Source organism: Hemibagrus wyckioides, linkage group LG13 (assembly GCF_019097595.1).
Source record: "Hemibagrus wyckioides isolate EC202008001 linkage group LG13, SWU_Hwy_1.0, whole genome shotgun sequence".
NCBI lineage: Eukaryota > Metazoa > Chordata > Actinopteri > Siluriformes > Bagridae > Hemibagrus > Hemibagrus wyckioides.
This window is the reverse complement of record NC_080722.1, coordinates 9,666,772-9,693,667: the sequence shown is the minus strand read 5'-3', so window position 1 is coordinate 9,693,667 and position 26,896 is coordinate 9,666,772. Positions and strand designations below refer to the sequence as shown.

General features: G+C 38.2%; 1 protein-coding gene across 5 annotated transcripts; it reads left to right on the top strand.

The window, feature by feature from the left end:
- Positions 1-837: 837 nt before the first annotated feature.
- mta3 (metastasis associated 1 family, member 3) lies at positions 838-26,896 on the top strand. 5 transcript variants are annotated; one of them, XM_058407031.1, is made up of 20 exons: positions 840-1,092; positions 2,852-2,919; positions 4,647-4,740; positions 5,901-6,027; positions 8,355-8,418; positions 11,831-11,948; positions 13,638-13,740; positions 14,030-14,129; positions 14,243-14,431; positions 16,163-16,237; positions 16,341-16,399; positions 16,512-16,633; positions 17,130-17,287; positions 17,812-18,034; positions 21,839-21,931; positions 22,022-22,201; positions 22,317-22,348; positions 23,042-23,166; positions 24,295-24,322; positions 26,731-26,869. In XM_058407031.1, the coding sequence occupies exons 1-20, from the start codon at positions 1,065-1,067 to the stop codon at positions 26,776-26,778; spliced, it is 2,034 nt and encodes a 677-aa protein (XP_058263014.1). In that variant the 5' UTR covers positions 840-1,064; the 3' UTR covers positions 26,779-26,869. The 5 variants fall into 5 exon arrangements, with proteins under 5 accessions (XP_058263011.1, XP_058263009.1, XP_058263013.1 ...); XM_058407028.1 differs by lacking the exon at positions 26,731-26,869 and having other exon boundaries at positions 838-1,092; positions 23,045-23,166; positions 24,295-24,649; XM_058407026.1 differs by lacking the exon at positions 26,731-26,869 and having other exon boundaries at positions 838-1,092; positions 24,295-24,649.

The window sequence follows — 26,896 nt, the reverse complement described above, 5'->3', positions numbered from 1 at the left end:
AGGCGAAACCGTTTGCGTTTTATATATAAAAACCTTCAACAGATGATATGTTGTTGAAGCTATGAATCCTCAACTATTCAACGAACCATTGTAGAAGGTTTTTTACCCCCTGAATATAGTAGCAAGACTTGAGCAAGATTTTAAACCTTCAGCTGCTCAAGTCTCAATTGTAAATTTTCTTGGATTAAAAAATTATTAAAATATATAATGCTCCACCACAGGACTAAGACTGACTGATGAATAATTTAATGGATGATATGAATGTATTAGGCTCAATATTACACTCATAATAAACCACTCATTCTGAGAAAACAATTTAGTTTACTTTACTTACTTACATGCCTAATGTGATTCCCTATCATAAAGACATCAGAGTAGGACCCTATTTCCAAGCTAGCCTTCAATTAAATAGCTGAACCTTAAACATCCCCAGATGAACTTTTTTAAAACCAAACTGTGACACTTTCTACTGACTGGAGAAGAAAAAGTCCAACAAAAAATATCCAGCCAAAGGCAATGCTGTGGTCAGAAACACAGTGACAAAGTGACCAATGAACAAACTGTACATGTAAAAAGTGCTACCCCCCTTTATTATTTTCTATTTATTTAATAGTATACCTACAAACTTCACCTTTACACGTTATACATTTCTCAGGTAAATCATCCATAAGGAATGACTTACCTTAGAAATGTATAAAGTGTAAAGTTTTGTTTTCTCCCTTTGTTCACTTCCACTGTACACTACTTCTTTTCGCCCTTACTCTGTGTGTGTGTGTGTGTGTGTGTGTGTGTGTGTGTGTGTGTGTGTGTGTGTGTGTGTGTGTGTGTGTGTGTGTGTGTGTGTGTGTGTGTGTGCGTGCGTGCGTGCGCCGAGAAAGGGGCTCTCCACTAACAAAAAAAGAAACCCAAACGGGAGAGAAATTTCAAGCGCATTTCGCGGGATATCCCCTTTCTACAACAGTCTGCAACGTTTTAATAACTTATAATTATTACATATTTTTATTGACTTATTTATTATCTTTTTTAGTTTATGGTTTGTTTTTTACCACTCCGGGAGGGCAGAAATGGCGGCCAACATGTACCGGGTCGGAGGTAGGCTATTACAATCCGTATTTCTGATTTCATGATAGCCGAAAGACTTTTGAGTTGTATTTTTTACTTTAACATTTATACGAATAACTTTTACAAACAATGTGCACGCACAAGACGACCTTAAAATCGTCCTGTAATTGAATTTGTTGCTAATTATTTGGGATGCCTGTGAGGCCTTTTAGCCGCACTAGCAGAAGAATGCTAGTTTTAGTCGTGGCTAGCTATTATAAACACATCATCAGCTAATCTAGATAGCTAACGCTATTAAAGGCAGAGAAATGGGCCAAATTACATCCGTTTGTCATAAAGTCACTCTTCAGCACCTAAGGGGTTTTCTTTAAGGGATGGCAAGTGTTGGGGTCTTACTCAGATATATTTCTTCGTAACGTTCACCATTTTGGGCATTTTCATTAGTTATGAGTCCTCACGGCATGCTAGCTCACTAGCATTTCACAGCTCAGTTTATCGCTAACCTAAACCACCGAATAGCCATATCGGTTTTATTTACTGTGAGCAAAATGCATCCCAACAGCCTCGAGTCTAACGTTAATAACTGCATTTCTTCAACACAAACTCATCTATCGACTTAAACCGCGTCTTACGATTTCTCCTCTCATTGTTTATTACAATTAGCCAGACACTGTAGTGATTAGCTGTGGCGTGCCGGTGAATCCGACATTGTTTCATGGCGGCGTTAAATCATGGCAAACATTTAACGCCCAAAGATAGTCGTCATATTTGTACAGTACAAGTAGCTGAACTTGGATTGCATGCATGTTTGCAGTTAAATTTCTTTTAAAAAGCATATGTGAATTTCACGCTGTAAATGATAAACAATTAGCCAAAGACAGTTCTTTCGGTTTGTCCTAGTGTATCGGAATGAGAAACGCATGTCTGGGCTTTTTTTAATACCAGGGCCTTTACAGTCCTACATACATCACGAGTCACTAAACCTTTTGACATACAGACACTGTTTCTTGCAAAAGTACAGTAATACCTTTATTAACAGGGTTTTATTTACACGTTGACCTTGCAAGTCCCGTATGCAGCTGTGTCAAGTGACAGACCTTGGTTACATCTTCAAAATCAACCTGTGCTTTAGGGATGTGGGGATCTACTGCATATCAGCAGAACACTTTCAGGTCCAATCCTGATAGATTTTATGATAGGAATGCATGTGATGATGTGAACAAACTTATTTTAAAGCCAATGACCATCAGGAACCAAGTATACAACAGATGATTGCAGATTGCTGGTTTGTTTACATGATTGGATCTAAAATGGGGGAAATGTTATTGTCACATTTTTAGTCACAAGAGCCTTCGAGCATCAATACTGCTGGTTACACTATATTGTCAAATGTTTGGACACCTGTATGTGGGTTTTCTCTAGAGTTGGAAGCACACAGTTATACAGGATACATGCATATGCTGTAGCATTACAGTTTACCTTCACTGGATCCTAAAGTCCCAAACCACCATGACAATGCCCCTTTGCATAAAGTGAGACCAATGAATCCATGGTTCATGGTTTACCAAGGTTGGGTTAGAAGAACTGAAGTGTCCTACACAAAGCCCTGACTTCAACATCCATTGAACACCTTTGGGGATGAACTGGAATGCTAACTGAATGCCAGTGTCAGCCTTGTGACATATGTGTATATATATGTATACATAGAATGTTAGTCTGCATAACAATTTCTGTGCCTGAATGGCAAGACAAAGCACATATGATTGAAATTTGATGCTTCTTTTTGCAGATTATGTCTTTTTTGAGAATTCTTCAAGCAATCCTTATCTGATCCGGAGAATAGAGGAGCTGAACAAGGTACAGTTCAGGGGCATGAGGGTGCACTGTGGGTTGTTTGGGAGAGTAGTAGAAACTACATGGGAAAGCTAAAATCTGAACAACGGTAGAAGTGCTTGCATATCTCACATATAGGGAATATTGAACAGCATGAACGATTTCAATAGTTTTCAGAATGATTCAGGTGCTTGAGTGATGGTCACACTGGCATCCTGCATTGAAGCTCATGACAGTTTCAGTCCTTTGTGAGGGGAAAAATGCATTGAGCAATGGATGTGGTAGAATAAAACATGTAGAATAGATTAGAACAGACTTCTAAAAGAGAGGGAAATTAAAGTGCAGTTATTCTTTTCACTTGGTAAACAGCAAAAATCAAATAACCTCCATGACTCATATATTCCTACCCTTTATTCTTTCCTTATCCACAATACTCACTGTTTAAAATGGGAATCAAAGACATGCTGATCCAATTCGGGGTCGTTCAAAAGTATCTCAACAGATTTGTTTGCTGTGGTGAGTTTGTGTGTTTAGGCGCATGCAAGGGCGCTGTTTAAAAATGCTTTGATTCAAACTGATTGTGTTGGCCAGGTTTCATTTTATGTCCTGATAAGAAATATTTCTTCCAATCTTTGTTGATGTTTGTTTCTAATGCAGGTGTAATATAATATTTGGTGACAGGTGTTAAATGTGGTGTTCCCACAGCAACAAAAAAGGTTAAAGTGGTGCACACCTGTGCCATCTGTAGCTGGTTGTCTGCAATATAATTATTCTTCTCAATTAGATTTTTTCAGTATATTTCAGTAAATTGCATTGCAGCTATAAAGCAGTAAAACAGCAATCCCCAGTTCACCCGAGATGGAATAAATTACATACAGCTCTCTCCAACTCCTACATTTATTTATTATAGTTTTAAGTGATGTCTATCAATGCAGTGCACATGAAATATTCAATATTGAAGATAGATTCAAATTTGTTATTCAGTAAAAAATCTTAAGCATCTGGTGCAAAATGCCTGCAGATGAGTATGCTGATAAAATATGTTTGCATTGATAAGAATAATAAGAAGAAAATAATAAAAATCATCTACGGTGACTCCAGGTAGCCCACTACAATTTGATGTGACTTATCATTTCATCCATCAGATTTAATAGGATTACTGTTATTTTGTTTGCACACACATAAGTAACATCACCCATCTTGTTTGGTAGAGAGGACTGATTAATCACTGGGTAGAAGAGGGCACCAGGGGGTCTTTCTTATATGTGAACACATGCAGTGATGAAACAAAAAGAGAACTGACTTTGTTTTTTGATCTTGTTGATTGTTGTCTCATGGGAAATCAGTGTGTGAAGACTTAGACATACACAAGACCAGTCTTTTTGTAATGACCTGGAAACTGCAAAAAAAAAGGCCGGAAGTGCTATGGTTTAAAAATAGTAGTATCTTAATTATAAAAAGTGCGTCAGCTTTACTTATGTCCTTATGTTCACTGTAGAGGCTCCCTCAATGGTTTGTGCAGTGAGAACTTGCTGAATAAGCTATCAGCATGGCTTATTAGACAAATGTATTAACAAATAGTAACCCAGAGTCTGTTTTGCTAACTTGTGCTATTATCAGCCCTGTACTGTTCAGGTTTGCAAGCTTTTTTTCCTGTCCCTGTCTTCATTAAGCAAGTGTTAGGCATAGGAAAGTGTGGTTCAAGTGTGAAACCATAATCCACAATTGATCATGCTTGTCATTGCTTTCAGACGGCGAGCGGCAATGTGGAGGCGAAGGTGGTGTGTTTCTACAGGAGAAGAGACATCTCGCAGAGCCTCATCCAGCTGGCAGACAAGCATGCGAGTGAGTGAGGTTGTGAAAGACTGAGCGGTGTTTTGTGTTGGTGTTTAAAAATGTGTTTTAATGAGGCCATGTTTTACTAAAAACAAAAGCACACCCTGTGTGTGTTTTCATGACAAACTAGGAAGTATGTCATATCCCTGTGTGTCATCAGCAGCCCTGTGATCTTTGGAGAGTTGCTAATTTCACACTGCCATAATTGTATGGTGGGCTTTCTTAATCGTCTTGCTTAACTAATTGATATTGACAAGCCAGTGTGATGGTTTGCCACCTTTACGCATGCTTAATTAAGATGTTTTGCTCTAGAATAAGTCTGTCATGTCTCATTTGTTAATTGTTAAGGGCTTTGCAATCCTGGCATTGAAAATTGACACAGGTATATGAACATGTTAACAGTTTATTAATGTTTTGTGAGTACTTGTGATTTGAGTGTTTGAGTGTTTGATCTCACAGGATCCTGATACAGTTTCTGTAGTTGCTTTGATAAATCATGTGATGATGCATCACAGATTCCCTGGTGTAGTAGTATAATTGCAGTGTATTACCTTTGTCCATGTTGTGCAGCCATATTCGAGACGTTAACCTCTCTGCATTTGTCCATTGTGGCAGACCTTACTTCCAGAATTGATAAATGGCGCTTACATTGATGCATGTGAAACTATAGTAAAATTGACCAAGGTTGAAATGCTTTTGCTAATACCCTTTGAGGTGTTTTTTCCGCTAGTCAGTTTGATCCATGTCCCAGTGCTATACTATCATCACTATTGTCTTGTTGGCTTGTCTTCTATTTCACTATCCGATGGTTTGTATGATTACAGTAATGAACAATATGTTGAACAATTTCTTAGTACTCTAAATAATTTTTCAGATCATTTCACTTCACAAATGGATAGTTTGAACTGATGAATGGGCATCCGTTTGACTTTTCTATTAATGTGAAACAAACTTTTGGTCTTCATAACTCGGTGTCTTAAAAGTTTATTTTGCTTATACAGGGTTTTGATTTAAGTTAAGCTTTGGCTGGACTTGGGCAGTATCCAGTGCAGTAGTTGGTGGGGTGTGTACACTTGAGTGCATACTACATTTCTGGTCATTTATGTTGATGCCATTTTTTTTGTAACAGTAGCACTTGGCTTGTTCTAATGCTGTGTGTGTGTGAGCAGAAGACTTGGAGGAAGAGAAGGAGACGCCTACAGAGCCAGATCTTAGTGAGAAGCAGAAACACCAGCTCCGACACAGAGAGCTTTTTCTGTCTCGCCAGTATGAATCGCTTCCCGCCACACACATCAGGTAAACACACCGACAGACTTGCTTCCAGAAACTACATGCATAGTCAGCATAGAGTATACATAGAGAGGTTAGTGTGACATGGGCCAGGTTTATACAATGTCAAGGTGTTGTGTGTGTCTGCCTTTACATTAGGGGCAGAGTTACTAGAACTAAACCAGTATTTACATGAAATAAAAAGCAGAACAGAGATAAAGAAAGGTGTAGAAATCAGCATGGGCATTACATTGTTTTGTGAGGTGGATAAGAATGATGATGGTGCGAAAATTAGAACCTTGTGATCAATTACAAACCAAGTTAATTTGCAATGAAAGTGTTTCTATTTTTCTGTATCAGATGATTCATGTATTGAAACACTTCATTTAGTTTAATTAAATCTGTGTTTCTAGCAATCACAGACCAATGGATGCTGTAAAAGTCCTTGTGCATTGCTGTGGTTTACATCACCTACATTGTGTCTTTACAATCACTGTAAGATCAGGAGGTTAGAAATGTGCCTCCTACAGGAACCATTAATGTAAAACCCTCACAATTTGTATTTTCTTATGTAACCCAATTATGACACTAGTTATTTGTAAAAAAAAAAAAAATCCATTTTACAATAATGTGACCGTATCACCATGTATGATGCAAACATGCAGTGCTAAAAAGGAGCCTGATGGAAACTGTTAATTTCTAACTCTTCATGAGAGTTGTATCATATCACACCGATCTAATAGCATCAATAGTCTATTAGTTAAACTGTTACATTTCTGGGAAATCAGTTCCTGTCATAAGTGAGTATGTATGAGATTTTTTTTTTTTTTTTTACAGGCTTTTCTTTAAGAAAGTGTGGGGACACATCCCCTGTTTCTTCAGGCTATGGAAGACAAAATGTATTGGACGTGATTTTATTGATTACATGGCACAAAAGATTTTTTTTTTTTATTTGTGGCAATATAATTATGAACTCCTTGATAAAATCTGCAAAAGAAGGGTCACAATGTCTAGCACCTGATCGTTCTGAGACTCTTGTGATAAATTCATTAGCAGCATGAAGCCGTGCCTAAATTTTAATTAAGAGGGAGATTGGTAGGGTTATCCAACACCTGCTGTGTGCACCAAGATTGCTATTTCTCAGAAACGAAAAGGAAATGTTCCTGTGTGCTTGGCTCCATAGATTCATTTAACTTTTTTATTTATTTATTTATTTTGTTAAAAATCAATGCATCATGTTCCTCCAGTGGCTGTTAATACAAGGTTGTTGTACGTATATGGCTATACATGCTCAGTCTCACGGACACACTGGAACTACTTTTGGATTCTAGGGTTTTTGGTTTGGATTTTAGTGATATTACTGCTGTAACTGATTTTGGTATCAGGTCAGTATGATACCGGCGTAATATTGGCGAAAAAATCCGAATTCATCAGCGTTGCAATCTGTATAGTTTTATTATACCAAGATATTAATTATTCAGCATCAATAACATTAACCAACAGTAACTGTTGTTGGCTGTATGTTTCACTGACTATTTAAAATAAATGATATTAAAATTGATAATACTGACCCTAATCCTAGCCTGACAATGTAAAAGATGTTTTTAAGATCTTTCATATATAATTATATATAATAATAATAATTATAATAATAATAATATATAATTATAAACTGTTTAGCATATTTAGCTCTTACCTTTTCTATATTAGCCTATTTGTAATAATTTAGTAAACTCTGTATTTCACAGACAACGTAAATCAGGCTATGAGAGAAGGAAAATGTCTTGCCATTTACTAATGACTAATGCACAACCGCACCTATAGTGTCTTTTGTTCTCTTCACCTTGCTTTTATATAATTGATCGGAGTGAAAGCACGAGAGAGGGAGGACAGGTTCAGTGTTAATTCATATGCCATATAGACGAGTTCAAGCACAGATCAAATAATAGCCGCTGTTACCTCCCAGTTTTACTAATTTAAAATGGTTTCCACTTAGAACCAGTTGTGGCACTTCTCCCTATTACACATTCTCCCAGTTTCAAGGAGAAGTATGAAAACCTATGAAATTGCTCCTGTGCTGTTTGAAAAAGCATGTTCCTTTCCATGTTCAACCTCCATCCTCCTACCCGAGCTAATTTTTCCCCCATGTCACCTTTCTTCCACCTCACCTCGCATTCCTCCTCTTTTCTCACTTTTTCATTCACACGGTTTTTTCGTAATCTTGCACCTCATGTCACTTCCTCCTCCCCCTGCTGTGCCAGGGTCTGTGTGCAGGGGTGTGGGTATGTATGTGTGTGTGTGTCTGATTCTCAATGCTGCTTTGTGTCTGAATGCTGCTCTGCTTGTTTTTCTAGGGGGAAGTGCAGCGTGGCCCTCCTGAATGAGACTGAATCAGTACTCTCCTATCTGGACAAAGAGGTAACCAAGTGCTGGCTTTTACAAATACATGTATAATGATATTGCGAAATGGTGGCCCAAGTCATAAACAAATAATCCAGCATTATTGTAAGCTAATATCTGTGTTCTACATATTCTGTGTGAGTACAAAATAAGAAATTCAAAATTTTTTTTTTTAAATGAGACAGATATAATAAAAATTCTTCCCAAAGCTGGCCTTTGTAGCTTTATTCAGCTTTTCAACACTAAAGTGGCATTGTTGAAAACTATTCCAGTCTAACTATTCTATTCTAATCACTTACAATTTTGCAAAGATTTTGTGGTGTTTGTAAGTGGTCAGGGTTATAAAGTTTAGTAACAAACAAACTACGTTTTTCTTGAAAGCTGGTTTTATGTCTGAAAGGGTTAGTTATATAGATTTTGATTGTATTTCAAAGTGTATTTGTAATTCCCTGCCAATCATTGTTGGGGTGGAAGCATAGTATGGTTTGTGTTTGTATTTGGCAATGAAATCAGTCACAGTCGAATGCATTTCAGAGCGATCGATAGTCAAGAAGGAAAATGTGCTGAACACCCCATCTGTTTCTGATTTACTCGATGCCTCAGTGGGACAATTTTTTCCCCCGGAATAAATACTGTGAAACTATCCACTCTTTATTTCAAAGTGACATTGTCACCAATCCAAATTGTATAGTTAACTGGACTAGCCCAGTGTAGGATTTATAATGGAAGGCCAACTTGACTCTATCAAACAAGTATTTATTGGTAAAGAAAGGGAATGAAATTGATTTTAAAATTTTACACAGATACAAAAACTACCCAGTAAATATATTTTAATGGATATGATATAGTTTTTTTTTTGATGCATCTATTGTGACATTGTTGAATTATTTTGGTATTGCACTCAGTTTATTGTTGGTCTTACGCAGGTCCCCTCAAGCAAAGCAGAAGAATATTATTTTATTAATTAAATTGAAAGTTTTATTAAATATCACATATGCACAAATGTTAATATAGTAAAACATAATCATTGTTTTGATTGTTGAACTAGCTTCTTGACTGTCGGCTGTCACTGTCACTTCCAAATACAAACATGCCCCATAGTATGCTCACTCCCCAACACTGATGAGTTTCTGTCATCACAACTGCAAAAGCAAGGGAATTGTGATTCTGTTTGAATTTTGGGGTTACATTTATAGTTCAGAGGAAGTAAAATAGCAGACATATTTTGCCATGAGTGGGTCATAACTCGTAAGACAAGCAAGACATCTGCAATTGAAATTAGACTTTGCTTTTACATTTGAAATTTGGCAGACATTGTAGGTTCGTGTAAATGAAAATGCAAGCACTAATAAGTGATTTGCATTTTCATTTGAATTAAGTCCCATTTTATGCAGCCGAAAGTAGAAAATGCAATTGAAGCTGCTCATAAGATTTAATTTTACTTTTCTCACACATATATATATATATATATATATATATAATAAATATATATATATACACTATATTGCCAAAAGTATTCGCTCACCTGCCTTGACTCGCATATGAACTTAAGTGACATCCCATTCCTAATTCATAGGGTTCAATATGACGTCGGTCCACCCTTTGCAGCTATAACAGCTTCAACTCTTCTGGGAAGGCTGTCCACAAGGTTTAGGAGTGTGTTTATGGGAATTTTTGACCATTCTTCCAGAAGCGCATTTGTGAGGTCACACACTGATGTTGGACGAGAAGGCCTGGCTCTCAGTCTCCGCTCTAATTCATCCCAAAGGTGTTCTATCGGGTTGAGGTCAGGACTCTGTGCAGGCCAGTCAAGTTCATCCACACCAGACTCTGTCATCCATGTCTTTATGGACCTTGCTTTGTGCACTGGTGCACAGTCATGTTGGAAGAGGAAGGGGCCAGCTCCAAACTGTTCCCACAAAGTTGGGAGCATGGAATTGTCCAAAATGTCTTGGTATGCTGAAGCATTAAGAGTTCCTTTCACTGGAACTAAGGGGCCAAGCCCAGCTCCTGAAAAACAACCCCACACCATAATCCCCCCTCCACCAAACATTACACTTGGCACAATGCAGTCAGACAAGTACCGTTCTCCTGGCAACCGCCAAACCCAGACTCGTCCATCAGATTGCCAGATGGAGAAGCGCGATTCGTCACTCCAGAGAACGCGTCTCCACTGCTCTAGAGTCCAGTGGCGGCGTGCTTTACACCACTGCATCCGACGCTTTGCATTGCACTTGGTGATGTATGGCTTGGATGCAGCTGCTCGGCCATGGAAACCCATTCCATGAAGCTCTCTGCGCACTGTTCTTGAGCTAATCTGAAGGCCACATGAAGTTTGGAGGTCTGTAGTGATTGACTCTGCAGAAAGTTGGCGACCTCTTCGCACTATGTGCCTCAGCATCCGCTGACCCCGCTCCGTCAGTTTACGTGGCCTACCACTTCGTGGCTGAGTTGCTGTCGTTCCCAAACACTTCCACGTTCTTATAATACAGCTGACAGTTGACTGTGGAATATTTAGGAGCGAGGAAATTTCACGACTGGATTTGTTGCACAGGTGGCATCCTATCACAGTTCCACGCTGGAATTCACTGAGCTCCTGAGAGCGACCCATTCTTTCACAAATGTTTGTAAAAACAGTCTGCATGCCTAGGTGCTGCATTTTATACACCTGTGGCCATGGAAGTGCTTGGAACACCTGATTCTGATTATTTGGATGGGTGAGCGAATACTTTTGGCAATATAGTGTATGTATATATATATATATACACACACACACTTTTATATTTATATATACACACACACTTATATATATATATATATATATATATATATATATATATATATATATATACACACACACTTATATATATATATATATATATATATATATATATATATATATATACACACACACTTATATATATATATATATATATATATATATATATATATATATATACACACACACTTATATATATATATATATATATATATATATATATATAAGTGTGTGTGTATATATATATATATATATATATATATATATATATATACACACACACTTATATATATATATATATATATATATATATATATATATAAGTGTGTGTGTATATATATATATATATATATATATATATATATATATATATATATATATATATATATATATGTATATGTGCATGTGTATATACATGATGGTCTATGGTATTCACCCATTCTCTACACATTGGGTAGATAAAGAATGTCAGTGTTCTTTTAAATTTGTCTGTAGTTTAACATCATGATGTCAGTTTCTCTTGTAAAAAGTGCTATATAAATAAACCTGAATTGCATTCAGAGATGTCGTCTTTTGCATTTTGCAGGGCATTTCAGAGTGTGTTCTGTTCCTTGTATCCCATGTCTGTCTCTTTGTTCTTCTCTTCTACAGGATGCCTTTTTTTACTCCTTGGTGTATGATCCAACACAGAAGACCCTGCTGGCAGACAAAGGGGAGATCCGTGTGGGCCCCCGCTTTCAGGCTGATGTCCCTGAGATGCTACAGGAAGGTGATCAGAACACTCTCTCATGATTTAATTATTGTATAGTTTTTGAAGAAAACTTTTTCATGTCTTGCAGTAAATGTACAGTACAGCAAAAATTTTTTCTGCATCTCAACTTATGACATCAAGGTCAGAGCAGATGCAGAGAGGGTTAAGGGCTTTGCTCAAAGCCCCAACCAGTGCAGCTTGCTGGTGTTCTGTAGCCTAGATCATTGAGCCAACACTTTCTTCAATATCTGTGCCACAAAATAAATGAACGAAAAAGTTTCAATCTGGAATTGAACCAAGTTCTAACTGTCATCCTCTGTTTATAAGATTGAGTGAGGTTGGGTAGTTACCCAAGAAAGAAAACACTGGGAGAGGTTGAGCATGACGCTTAGTATTTGCAGAGTATCTGGATAAATTTGATTAGTGACTGCTGGTGCATCACAAAAGGAACAGGATAGATTACTATATCAGCAGTTACAATCTATCAAGTGTGAAATTACTCTTCTGTCGGTCTCTTTGACTTAATTTTGCCTCTTGTCCCATTTCCTTGGTTATATCCCCAGGTGCAAAGATCTTAACATTCCCTTCCTGTTCTCTGGGCGCAATTGAGTACATATGAACAGTATCTTTGATGTCAGTTTGGAAATCTATTTTGAAGTCAAATTGTATACACATCATCCCTGCTAAGAGAAATTAGAAATGCATAGCAAACATTTATTAAAATATAGAGTTTACTTTCATTTAGTTTATGATGTTTGATAAAATGCTCAGCAAATGTGTTAATATAATAACAGACGGTACCATGGAGATCACTGTGATTTTATGCTTGTGGAACTGTCCTCTTATTCCTAATTTTTTTTGTTTTATATTGCTTGTGATCTCTCTTGAATTTTAATAGAGGATATTATTGAGCCCTTGATGCAAGTGGTTAAAGACTGGTATGTTTGAAAATGTGCATGACAACAGAAACCTTCATTAAAACAGAAAACCTCATCCAACGCACTGATTATTGCTGGATTGTTAACATTGAAAAGGCCATTATTTGACCCACTTGAATTTGACCCATTCACTCTTAGTGACTTATGACAGCTGTTAGGCTTTATTTTTTTAAATGTGCAGTTGTGCTGTTTCAGATTAATTTAAAATGTCTGAGAATTGAGATAATCAGGTTTATTGGACCAGCTAGGTACATGATGTGAGTTTTATTATTAAAAAAGTTAGGGGAAAAAACATATGAAATTAAAAGGGAAATGTTATTCTCTAATTGGGAATTAAATACATTTGTAATATATGTAATATTATAGTATGTCAATACCAAGTTATCCTGGCAAAAATATTTTGTGGCTTAATCAATATGCAGTATCAATACTATATTGTCTTATCATCTAATCTTATGCTGGTTCTCCTTAGGGGGAATAGAGGATCTCTAACCCATTTTTATCACCTTCAGGGTCTTTGTTTACCAAGTCTCTTAGCGTTAAGCTAAGGCTGATACTCAATCAACACTCTGTGGAAAGTTTGATTAATAAATCACTTCAGCAAACAAATGAAACCTTTCGTTATAATGAATTTTTCTGGAAGTGTTTGGATTGAAAATGAACAAATATTTGGCCATTCAAAGTTATTACCATACCATTTGGGGTATTTTAAAGACGCACAAGCATAATTTGACTCATTACTTAGATGAAACTGTCCTTTTTCAACCAGGGGAAGCAGATGAAAGGGACCAGTCTAAACTGGAGGTGAAGATGTGGGACCCAGAATGTCCGCTGACCAATAAGCAGATAGACCAGTTCCTAGTGGTGGCTCGGTATGCTTTCTGGCACAATATGAAAATAAATATTTTTGCTTAAAGAAGCAATGCTAATAATTGCCGGTTGTATTGTATGCTAAACAAAGGTAGTTACAATGTGTTTATTTAAAATAATTATTAAAATCTTTGTAAATACAGCTAAAGTAAATCATCTAGCTCTGTGCTCTGAAGTAGAACATTATAAACTGAGATACTACTGAGTATTATAATGACTGTAATTATATTGTCTTTGGTGTAATGTTTTGGGGTTCCACACGTGACAGTAGTGCTATTATTGTTTGTGCAGGGCTGTGGGAACCTTTGCTCGAGCTCTGGACTGCAGCAGCTCGGTCAGACAGCCCAGTTTACACATGAGTGCTGCAGCAGCATCGCGGGACATCACACTGGTAACTTCCATCATCAGCACTTAGTTTTACAGCTCACATTCTCTCTTTTTTGCCTCATTAATTTTCTTTGTGTGAGTGACTTTTTCTTTTCTCCCCGTGGTGACTGTGTACAGTTCCATGCTATGGACACTCTGCATCGGCATGGCTATGATCTTTCAAGTGCACTGAGTGTTCTGGTGCCACAGGGAGGCCCTGTGCTCTGCAGGGATGAGATGGAGGAGTGGAGCTCTTCAGAGGCCAACCTGTTTGAGGAAGCGTTGGAGAAATACGGCAAGGATTTCAACGACATCCGGCAAGACTTTGTGAGTCTAAATCATTAAGATCATGGACAGTTATTCAGACATGTATAGGAAAGCAATAAAAGAGCCTTAAAGAGCAAACGAAAGCTGTACATCAAACCTTTTGTAGCCAGGGATCTCTAACAGCAAAATAAATTTCAACAAACCACCTTAGTATGAATTGATTGTTCAAATAATATTTTTTGAAGCCATAGAGCTTTCTCTTCATGAATTTTCCACTGATGGCGCAGTAGTCTGAGTTGACTTTGGTGCTTGGACAAATAACTTTGAGAGTGTGGGTTGTGAATTCCTCCAAGAGATTCACAGACCCTGTGGTTATTTTGAGTACCACAGTGCGCAGGAAGTAGGGTAGCAAAGTGAAGATGAAGTAAGCGTGTGATGGAATGATGGTTGACTTTGTCTCTCTGTAGAGTTAGTGATCTCAGTGAAGCTAATGAGTGTGCTCTCCTGTGTGCTCAAATTTCAGGGTCTGGTCTGAGTGACTTTGTCAGGCTAAGATCAGTATTGTACAGTATTGTTTTTGCTGTCTGAGAAATTACTTTCTTTCCACTAGAGACTTGTCATCTTAAGGAAATGTTGCCCTTGGTCTGACCTGCACTTGGAGAAACAATGCACCAGATAATAACTCGGTGTAAATGGTTATTCAGAAACTCACGGATCAATAGTTGAAATAGAATCATGAGTGCTTTTCACAAGAATAATCCCACTGAGATCCTATTGTCACAAAGCTCTGTTGACCTTTGGTGGGATATGCAAGAGATGGCCTTTGGACGCTAGAGGCTTGGCCTCCATCCCTTCAGTAGAGAGTGTTATAAGTGAACATGTGCCATCATGCATGTAATGCACTGTAATACTTAGGATGCCTGGTATGATATTTGATGTGTTTGAAGGCAGCATTATGTATCTTTCTGCTAGGCAAATGGCATTCTGCTCCAATTAAGGAACAATATAAAAAACATATCAAATATGACTTTCATACCTGTATGTCCCTAGCCACACTAGGCCTATATTTGTGGGTACATGGCAGGGATGTTATTTTGAAGCTACAGGGGTTTTGTCCCTAATCAAGCTTGCAGGCTGATGAGAGCTCTCCTCTCAACATGCACTCTGCCACATCAGGCTCTCTCCATCGGTTTTAGACACAGTCCACTAGCTGGCTGATGCAGGGGTAGAATTTTCCAGGCTTTCACATTTTTCAAGATACTGCATTACCACTCAGCTTGCAAGAGGACAGGTGAGTTTTTCTTGTGGGCTCTGACGGATCTGATCAGTAAAGGCAGGTGCCATTTCCCCTGTAACATAAAAGAAGGAAAAAAGAACAGAAAAGCCACATATACTGTTCAGTGTCATGTGTGAAGTAGTACCAGCGGACCTCAAAAGAAACTAAAGTGTTGGCATCCTCTTTTTGCCTTTTGAATTAAGTGCCAGTGGCAAGGATGTACATTAGTACACACTGAAGTGTTTTCAGCATTCATCCTCCAGGCATCTGCCAAAGGCAGGCTCTCATGAATAAATATGTGCATCTGCATCCAAAGTCAGACGTTCCATGTCTCAGAATAAGCACAGAAATGTAAAGGTGTTTTGAGGTTGATGCAGTCTGTCGATTTGCTTGGCTAACATGAGAGAGGGCACGTAGTTCACCAGGGTCTTTAGAAGGGGTGTGTGTTCATCACTATCAAGTTCTCATGTCATTTCTTACTCATTGCTTTGCACCCTCTACCTGCTTTGTTTCAGCTCCCCTGGAAGTCCCTGACTAGCATTATTGAGTATTACTACATGTGGAAAACTACAGACAGATATGTGCAGCAGGTAAAGAAAACAGCACTAAGGAGTATGATGTTATTATTGTATTGTTGACTGTATACATTATAAACTGTACACATGGTGCTAAATGTTTTATTTGTCATTTCAGAAGCGACTGAAGGCAGCTGAAGCGGAGAGCAAATTGAAGCAAGTCTATATCCCCACATAGTGAGTGAACATCCTCCTTGCGTTCTGATTCCTCTTGCTTTATTCTCCTAAATAAGCCAACATTTATTCACTCATTCTAATTTGAATTTTATGTATTTTTATTATTCTGCAGTAATAAGCCAAATCCTAATCAGATCTCTGTCAGCAATGGCAAGATGACCACCATGAATGGAGCAGCAGGACCGGGCGGGTACCATGCAGCCAGTGGGGGCCGTGCATGTGAAAGCTGTTTTGGTGAATATCTTATGACTTCCTTTCTATAATTACTATCAGTCCCCACTGTTACCTTAAAACATCCCATGCCCTTGAAAACTGAAAACTTTGTTCTTCAATCAATTAAGGAAGCTGCACATGTTTCCTAATCAAATTGACCCGACCGGTGGAGTGCAATCCAAATGGTCCTCAAGGATTTGAAACAGTCAATAGTGACCATTAGTGATAAATCCTCAGTGGAAAAACAAATGTGTCTTGCAGGTGTTTCTGCATGTAGGTAATAGCTCTTAGACCTGTAGATGTTTTTTAAGAGCAGCTTTTCACAGTGGCTAATTCCTTAAAGGTTCACATGTTTGTGGGAGAGGTTCTTCCAAGGATGTCTTCAAGGATCTTCTGTAGTCTTCAAGGAGCTTTTTTTTATTTATTTATTTATTAAATAAAATGACTTTCTAAAATGCTGTCAGTGTGAGACTGTGGTGACTGTTTTTTTTTCCTTCTTTTTTTATTGGCTCCTTAGCCATGCAGTCTCCTCAGTGGTACTCATGGGGTCCTCCGAACATGCAGTGTCGGCTCTGTGTCTCCTGCTGGATGTACTGGAAAAAGTATGGAGGCCTGAAGATGCCAAGCCGAGCTGAGGGAACAGAGGAGAAAACGCCTCCAAGCCCTGCTTCAATCGTAAGCACTTGCTATAGTCAAGGATCGACACATTTTGGTTTTTAGAGTTACTAATAGATGATAGAGGTGGCCTGATGATCTCTTGGAAGATTGCAAGAGATTGAACTGCAAAGTGCTTTTAAACCTCATCAAACACATCAGCGTCTTTGTCCAATTGGTGTCAAATATGATAAATAGTGCAAACTTGGTTTTTCATTCGAATAAAATAAAAAAAATATATAATCTGAAAAAATATATGACTGAAGTAGCTTAATTAGCAGCCTGAAGCCTAATCATTCCTCTGTGATGAGCATTATTGACATAAAGCATATAAAAATTATGGTATTGTTGGTGTAAAATAATCACTGCCTGTCATAGTAATAAGCAAAGTGCTGCTTGTTCCATCTTTTTGTTCCATCATCTGTTTGTCTCTCCCTCTCCTACTTATCTGTCTGCATCTGTGTTCCTGTTGTTATCTTTCCTACATGATTCTGGCTTGTATACTTTTTCACTTCATTGTCTGTCTTTTTCTTGTTTGTCTATAGGAGATGCGTTCACGTGGCCATAGCCTGCGTCAGACCTCCCACATGGTTCCCATGAGAAACAGCGGAAGTCCTAAATCCTCCATGAAGACTAAACAGGCCTTTCTGCTACAGGCCACGCGCCTTACCAAGCTGGCGCGTCACATGTGCCGTGACCTCATCAGGCTGCGCCGGGCTGCGCGCCGCCCCTTTGTGCCCATTAACTGTGGCGCCATAAAGGCGGAGTGTAAGAGCTCTTTAAATTCCTAACTTCAATCTTTCTCTATCTTGCCCCTTTACACACACACACAAACATACACACTCACACACACACAATCACTGCACCCTCTTTGCCCTCCTCCCCACACCCACCTCTCAACATCTTGCAGTCATTCCTCCCCTTCATTTCTGTCTTTTACTGTTTTTGTTATTATTATATTATTATATTTTGTTTTTGTATTCCCCCACCTCGTTTCCAATAAAGAAAGCCTGTCCTCCATCATTTTGGGTTGCAATCATCTTTTCATTTCAGTTACATTTGTTTCTTTAGTTTTTGCTGTTGTCATTTCTTAAAATACAGTAAAAATATGTTTGCAATGTCTGTGAAAAAGGGTTTGATCACATGAAAAAAAATCAATTAGATCCCATTTATTATTGCATTTACTTTAGCTTGTAGTTGTACTTGCAATTGCATATAATGTGAGCCTTGTATTTATTAACGTTGCATTTACAGATGGTCGCTTAAGTCTATTTTACCTACAAGAAACTGTATTTTGCACACCCCTTTTTTTGATGTTTACTACTTACTGCTCACTGTGAACCTGTCCTCCCCTGCCACTGTTTGTTTTACTGTTGCTTGCTTCATTTCATTCCTAAGGTCATATGCAGCACTTGTTTTTGTTGGTCATGCTTCTGCATTATATCTGTGCTGTATCTCAAGATGTTCGTAAGGCATAAGAAATGGAAATGCCTGTATAATATAATGCTGAATGTAGTGCCTGTGCCTTGTCCTGCATCTGTAACAGATTCAGGCTGTCACTGGGGGTTTGTAATTAATATCCATCCACAAGTGAACTTGTGAATGTATAATCTCTGAGGTTTATTGAAGCAGTTTTTATCATAGAGTGAATGGATAGATAATGTAATATTCCCTTGTAGCTGTTTTACAGGTCAGGGGGCTTAAGCACCTTGGGGAATGCAGTGTAGGAGAAACAGCTTGGAGAGTTTAGGAAAGAGAGAACTCGGGCTGGATTTTTTTTTAGGTCTATGTGCATGCACTAGACAAAAGAACATTAAATGCATTGACTATCAAACTGAGTAATCTTTTGGTTACTTTATAAATTTGAAACTTCCAAAGATAAATTCTAAGAAGTATATTGTTGGAATATGACAGTTGCTAAGTTAGTTTAAAAAGCAATTCTACAACCTAGCAGTCAGCAAAAACCAGCAATTTTTTTTATTCAATATTTATGACAAAGATACAATAAAACCGCATACTTGGTCATGAAATCTTAACATTTTAGAATTGTAAATTCACCTATTTCCAGGAGAAAATATTTGATAGATAAACGATGGTCAGGAGAACATGTAGATGTTTGGTTTATCGAGATTGTTTTCGTCAAGTGTGCCATTCAGTCTAAAGAATAACTTGTTCAGCGGCTCATTTGTATAGCTATTCTTCGCACAATCTATGAGTGATGGGATAGCTCAAGCAATGGCACCAAGAACGGAGTTCATAGTGGTATGGGAACAGAAAATAATCTAGAATCAAAACACTTGTCCTCAAGAAATGAGAAAACATATAAAAGCTGGGCTGCTCAGATTGTTTTTATGTAGCAAACAACTAACGTGAAGAAGAAGCCATTGACCAGCTGTTGAGGCCTTATGTGCCTTTGTAATGGGATCATAAATCATGTTAGGACTTCAGAGGTTTGGCTGAAAAGTGAAAGTTGTATGACTCCAACTCTCTGTTTAGTAAATACACTCATCCCAGATAGCTAAAATGCAAAAAATGTCTTTTAAATCAAAACCTGTGATTAAATGGAAGTTAGCTTCAGAGTGTGGAAGTGTATGGAATATCTGGCTATGCCTTAAGAACAAATGTACACTTTTGCTGCTTTTTTGTAGTTCTTTAGTTGCACAAAAAAAAAATCAAGGAGCAGGTTTATGGTGGTGGTAAAAATTGATTTTGACATTTGAATCTTCTGGCAGTAACTTGCCAATGCAGTTCATTAGATGACAGACAAGAGTAAATGGACATTTGGGCCTCTGGTTAATTTCTGAAGCCTGAAAGAAACATTTATACTTGTGCTGATATTGAAGAGCAATTATTAATAGCAATTTCATAATGTATGTCCCTGTGGGGACTGTAAAATAGTGAAGGAAGCTAATTTTCACTGCTAGTTCACTGCTATTCAAATGTTGACCTTTAAACTTAAAGGTTTATTTGGTTTGTGGGATAATACTGAGGAGGTTATTCTGTTATTTTCATATGCACAGTATGTTGATAGGTTGGTAATATTTAAATCCATTATTTCATATAACCAGCTTTGTGTCAATTCCTGACAGCTACATTTTAACCATTCAGTTTTTAGTGTGTATCGTTTCCCTAATCCCTCGTCTATCCTCTGCATCGTGCTTCAACTTAGGTTGCTTTTCCAAGTTTTGTGTTGCTACTATGACCTCTTTCATTCTATCATTCTGTGCTTTCATTCCACTCCTTTCTCCACCCACCCTATAAGTGTGTTTGTGTTGCACCCATAAGAAGATCTCTGTGCTGTAAGGCATGGTGACCCTTGGGGCATGCTCTTTGATTTATTTCCTTCTTTTCTATCATATCTTTGTTTTCCTGGTGTAAATGTCCTGTGGGCAATCAAAAAACAAACAAACAAACAAACAAAAAAACAAAAACAAAAATAAAACCATGGCTGAAACCATTCTTTCTGAGTCCTTGTAGTTTCATGTGTCTTGTGTAACTGTCCATCACTGTGCCACACTCACACTTGATATTCTGAGTGGAGCGGCAGTCGTATGAAGTTCACCTCCACTGACAGCATGAGCTCTGATCCATTAGCTCCTGTCATTCTGCTCTGTCCATGCCCTCATCAAGCGTGTTTTGTGTTTCTTTTTATGGCGTGTGAATGCGAATGTACACACACCCATTTTCCTTCACATTTGATTTCCTCTAGCCAAGCAAATATGTTGGCTATTTGGATTCTTTTGCATATCAATCAGCATGCTGCCTGTGAAAATATAACTGTCCTGCTAAGACATCAGTTTTGCCAGGGTTCTTTTTGTTTAAGGGTTAAATGGTGCTATAGCTCTAACATGAATGCATGTAAGCTTTTAATATCAATACCCACATGAGTATCACATAAGGTCCACTAAAAATATAGCGTACAAGAAGCACTTAATTCCAAAAGTACAGGAGATTCATGGACAGATAGGCCAAATGAGAAATAAGGCTTTTGAGGAATGACCAGCTTTAAAGATAATACAGCATTATTCAGCTGGGTAGAGTACATCAGCATGCACCTTACAAGCTGTAATACAGGTTTCTCTCTAATACTAAAAGATCTCTGATGAGATTGCATTTTCTTTGCTCACAGTCAGCTCAATGATGTGTGATCCAATTAGATGCATTGTTAGAAAGGGATTTGTTCAAGTACATTTTAGAGCATCTTAAAGACAGGCCTTCATTTGCCAAGGCAACAGAATGGCTTGTCTCAGAAAATCTTGCACAAGCATTCCTGAAGGTTTTAATGAATTTTGTAATGAGCTGAAGTTGGTTGGACAGGGATTTTAATGAGAGTATTATGGTCAGTTCAATGTGTTAGAGTCGAGGGAGAACAAAAATATGGCTTTTGCCTGAAGAGTCGACTGCAGCACAAGTGATTTTCCTTTGAATTTCCCTTTGCCTGGTTCTTCGTGCAAAGTGTCTATCAAAGAGGGTGGTGATTCACAGCGACATGACGAGTCTCTCTCTTGCTTGCTGCGACATATTGACTTCGCCCTGTTCTCTGTGTGTCCAATGCTGCCGGTTGATGTCTAGACATGATTCGAGTGGCAGAAGGCATGACAGGGCGATCCACCAAGCCCAAACCATCCCAGAGGAGCACGCTAACCAGCGTTCTGCAGTATCTCGGTAAGTCAAAACAGAGCTCCATTGCTGCTGGCCTGACTTTCGTGCAGTATAGATGGGACAAACAGTAACTGGGTTTGTGCTGTGTTTCAGAGTCACGTCCAGCACCCCATGTCCAGCGCTCTCATCGTACACCTGGCCTGCAGGTCCAACCGCCACGCCGGCTTCTTTCATCTCTGCCAAGCCATGGTCCACTTGGCATGCTGGGAAAACGCAGTTACCACCATAGTAGCAGGATGGACTCGGAGAGAAGAGCAAACGCACCAGGACAAGGTGCTGACATGAAATACATATAAACATAAAAACATAAACATTTTTGTGTTATCTGTTTACTATAATTATGTATATTTATTTTAAACAAATGCATTTATTTTTGCTTTTATTACAGAAAATCAGGGACACATTGTGGGTCCTATCCTGGTAAGTACACTGTAATGCACGCACTATTCTCAATAAGTGTTGCTGGACATCAAACACAAGAAGATTCTGCTTAACAGGATTAGTTTAAACAAGGAACCATGAAAGGGGAAGGACTTATTCATCACTAATCCATTTTTTCAGCCACACCTTGAAATTGGAAATTTATTTTAGTTTAGAGGTCTCAGTTTACCAGTTATTGAATTGCCTTTAGATACATATTTAGAATTTTGATTAAACGATTCAAGCCATTTTATCAATGTAAAATTAGATCATATAGATCATAAATAGGTAGGAGTAAATGTAAACAGTCTAGACACTAGCATCGTTAGATTTTGTTTCTATTGATTGCCTTACTCTTCAGGTTCATTTAACTTTAACTTCAGGTTCATTTAAGAATGGAAAGCTTGAAAGACTTTTCTAGGGTACCTATTTGACATTTGTCCTTATTTAAACATTATTCTGAACCCTTGTGCTTTGTCTGTGGCACTAATAAAGGATAAACAGAAATAAAAGCAGATCCATCTTTTGACTGTGTTCCAATCTGCATTGCTAGTGTGTAACCAGTCAACTGTGTATATGAACATAGTTGCTGCCTTGATTCCAGCATGGCTACTTCTTCATATTTAGTCATTACCTTAATGATTGTATACTGTCATGCTCACTTTTCACCTCTAACACTTCCCGTTCTCTCAGCAGCACAATGGACGTAGCAGTGGCAGCCCCAGTTTACGAGCCAGCAACATGATGATGCGTAAGAGGCGACCCAACTGGATCGATGCCCCAGATGACAGCTTTTTCCTTGTTTCCCGAGAAACCAGGTATGTCCAAAAAATGTGAAGCATGTCTTCTCTTTGTGTGCCTTTTCAATTCAATTCCTTTTGATGTGGATACTGAGCTATGAGCTACAGAGCTATTATCTAAATAATAAACCATTGATACCCAGCTAGTATATCGAGAGGCTTACCTCTCCATGACATCCTTCTAGAAAAAAAAAATCTAACACATCATGTCAAAGAGTGGCAGAATTGCTCAGTTCGCTCTTTGATTAGCACCTTTGGGGATTATTGATTGACTTGGCATGAAATCTTTCATTTATTTTCCCACATAGTGATGTAGCCATCAATTAACAGCCAGTGACAAATCCAAATGGCAGGAGCTGCACATGTGTAATTACAGGATTGGTCACACTCAGTACCAGTAAGAACCAAGAAGGTTTAACTTCAAGTTGGTCAAACTGGAACTCAGTAACAGTCCATATATGGTTGTTGACTTTAGTTAATTAGTGGGAATGTGGTGATAGCTTGGGAAGAATAGAATGCTCATTTGTCTGTAATGTCTCAACAGGAAGTGGCAGGACTGCACAGGTAACCAAGTGAGCATAAGTTCTTACCAAGAAATATACCCCCACCCTACCCCCGCCCAACAAAAACATTACACACAATAGAAAAATGCAGAAATTTAGAGGACCTTTTTTTGATCTGGGGTTTAAACCACCTTCCCCAGTATTCCAATTTTGATGCCAAATTTGTAATCTGTACTGTAGATTGGTTTTACTTGTTATTCACTCATTAATTCTTAGTCAACAGACACAGAGGTATAAATGTCTCCAGAATTAATAGCACATTTCAAACCATATATGTTCTACAACAGCAAATGTCTCTTCTGAATCCTAATGATCATTTCTCAGTCTGCGATAATTTGATCTAGAGTACTCTATCTGCCTAGATGTGTGCTCAGCTTCTGGGTGATTATTAATAAGGTCTGAAATGATGCTTTTTATTTAGGAACAAACTTTGAAATGAATTAGGCAGCAAAATGAATCCTCAGATGGAAAGTGTGTTTTGGGGGGAGGGGGTACACTAGAGGAGCAGGAAGACTATTTTATGCCCAAATACATCGTGGGTCACAGTGTGTTTGTGATTGACTGGCGGCTTGTCTCATTTCAGTGCTGTAGCTGTTAGACATCTGCTCATGGTAAGACCTTGGCCCATTACTGCATCCACACCAACACATGCACACACACATACATACACACACAACACACACCACACACACTGCATTAGATTACAGAATACAAAACAATTATGCTATAGACTGAACATTGGCAAAACAGAATGGTTACCTTTCCCACATAGTGTCTGCTGTTGATGAACTTTGCATTGATTTGCCTATTTATTAGTTACTTTGAGCAGCTTGGCTGTAAAAAATTTTTTGTCATCTTATTGATAGTACTTTTTTTTCTAACGTGGTCCCTAGAGCAGTTTAGGTCTACTATTAGTTGGAATAGGGAGGAAGCTGGAGGAAAATGCTTCTCCATTAGGGCCCTGTCTGGATGAGCCATGACCGGCACGTCTGTGCTCGCTGGAGCGGATGCCATGCTAAATTTAGAGCCCTTGCTCTGAAAGATTAGCCTGTAACTGGCTTCAGAGAGGCTGAGACAAATGAGAGTCGCTCTGAGGCTGGGCCTGGCACTCATGTTTTACATCATCATACAGTGATCAGGAAATGAAGGTTGTGATATCACTCTTGCATTGTTTCTTGAATAAGGAAATTGTTCCAAGGAAGGCACAGTCAAGAAACAGTGTGTAGTTGTGAAAGGGGTTCAGGACATGGGTTTTTGTGAGTACATAGTACTCCTAATATTACCACATGTAGTGTTTTGAAATCAACTGTCTTCAGAAGACAATACTGACCATTATGTCTAGATTTTTTTTTTGTGTTCTACAGGAAGGCTGTTTAAATTATGAATGCACATGCATTCATTTGCATTAATTCAAGTGCTAACTAACCCACTTAGCTCATTTAATATTTTTCTCATGGATTTGATGTTAGGAGTCCAGATGAGGGGTTCATAATTAGACACAATCAGAGGCAAAAGTGCCTGTAAGCCTCATAAATTGTGCATGAACACGAGACCCAGGGGTTTGTCCATTAGCCTGATTATTGCAATTATACCCTCAACATTATATCAAATTATATTTATATAATCAGCCCTCACTGACTCATATTACAAAGCTTAATGCTCATAATCACTTAGGAAGGCAGTGCATTCGGCGCAACATTATTCTAACAAATTAACTGGTACACAGTCTTCTGTTTACCTGAGGGGAAAATTCACACTAATTCCATTACTGAACCTTGACAATGTCAGAGTATATAATATAACCTGTTTCACAATGATTGAAAACAAACTAAAAAAATCTATGTTTTTGTATTTAGTTCATGTTCTATTGTATTGCTTTCCTTCTGTTGTCATGTTCCTGGAACTGCAGGACAGTGTATATGTGTGTTTGGTGTGTGCATTTGCATATGTTACAGTCCCTGTTTGCTCTGGAACAGAGTGGTCTTTCTCTCAAGGGAGAGAATTAGCATCCAGTTGGTAATGATGTTTTCTGTGGTTTAGACAAACACAAATGCCCCACGTCATGATAACACAATGGCAACATTAGCTTGCAGTAATACAATAACAGCATGCCAGTTCCACTAAGAAAGATTTATGTGTTTTTGTACTGAGCTGCCACTAGTGTTCAGGAATATTTAGTTACTCCATTAGTCAGCTACAAATCATATGTTTTCCACAAAAAGCAAAACAATAGATTAGCCTTCAACTGCTGCTACATCAAGCTATTGTTTGCAATTGGAAAATGGAATTATGATAATGATGGTGTTTTAAGATTGAGATTTGTCCATCTGTTATGTAACCAGATCCTTCCTGCATGTCTTCTAGGTTCCTGTATGAAAGAGGAAATGCGTAATAATGCTTTCTCTATGGAGACGCAGAGGTGACATGGTGGTTAATTTTTTTATTAAGATGTTGAATACGAATTGCAATCACAAGGAGATCTATTTCATGTTCTGGACTTAACTTGTGATAGTTATTAGATTTTAAAATGAATGAGACAGTGAAATCAATTGAATTAGACCATTGTGGCCACAGGAGCTTAATCATAGAGATGACTGGAATGAGCTTGGAATGATCTTTAAAGACATATTAGAGTTTCCGGTCACTTATAACCTGGATATATTATTAGCCCATGTTAAGCAAATTCTCAAAGTAAATAAATTTCTTATTGCCCATTTCCTCCAAATGAAGTACGACATTCTCACAGCAGACGTCATGAGCTCGAGTTACACAATTTATGGCCACAATTTTTTTTATTGTGATCCTTTAAACGAATACCTTGAGGCTGCAATATATTCATTTATGGCCTATTAAAACACCATATCACCTCAGAAGTTTCATATTTTCTCTGTATTCCTTGCAATACTATTGCTTTTGCTGTAGCATCATTTTGTATACCTCAGTCTTCAACCACAGCCTTGGACACAATAATGTTGCAAGAAGTGAACAGTCATCATGTTCTCTTGTGTTGTGGTCACAGGAAAGCCCGGAGGCTGCTCACTCGTTCCCAGTTAAGAAGAGCCTGTAGGCAGCCATGCGAGCAGATTAATTTGCGCAGGGTCCCCCAGGGGCCAGCGCAGGGACCCATCCTCGCGCCCCCTCACCCTAGTCTACGGATGCGAGGTCCCATTGTGATCCACGACTGA

What these genes read in the sequence shown, in the direction of transcription:
- mta3 (XM_058407026.1), top strand. Translation starts at nt 1,065, where the DNA reads ATGGCGGCCAACATGTACCGGGTCGGAG. An exon ending in GAATAGAGGAGCTGAACAAG is followed by an intron (nt 2,920 to 4,646) that starts GTACAGTTCAGG and finishes CATTGCTTTCAG; the next exon opens with ACGGCGAGCGGCAATGTGGA. An exon ending in CTCCAAGCCCTGCTTCAATC is followed by an intron (nt 17,288 to 17,811) that starts GTAAGCACTTGC and finishes GTTTGTCTATAG; the next exon opens with GAGATGCGTTCACGTGGCCA.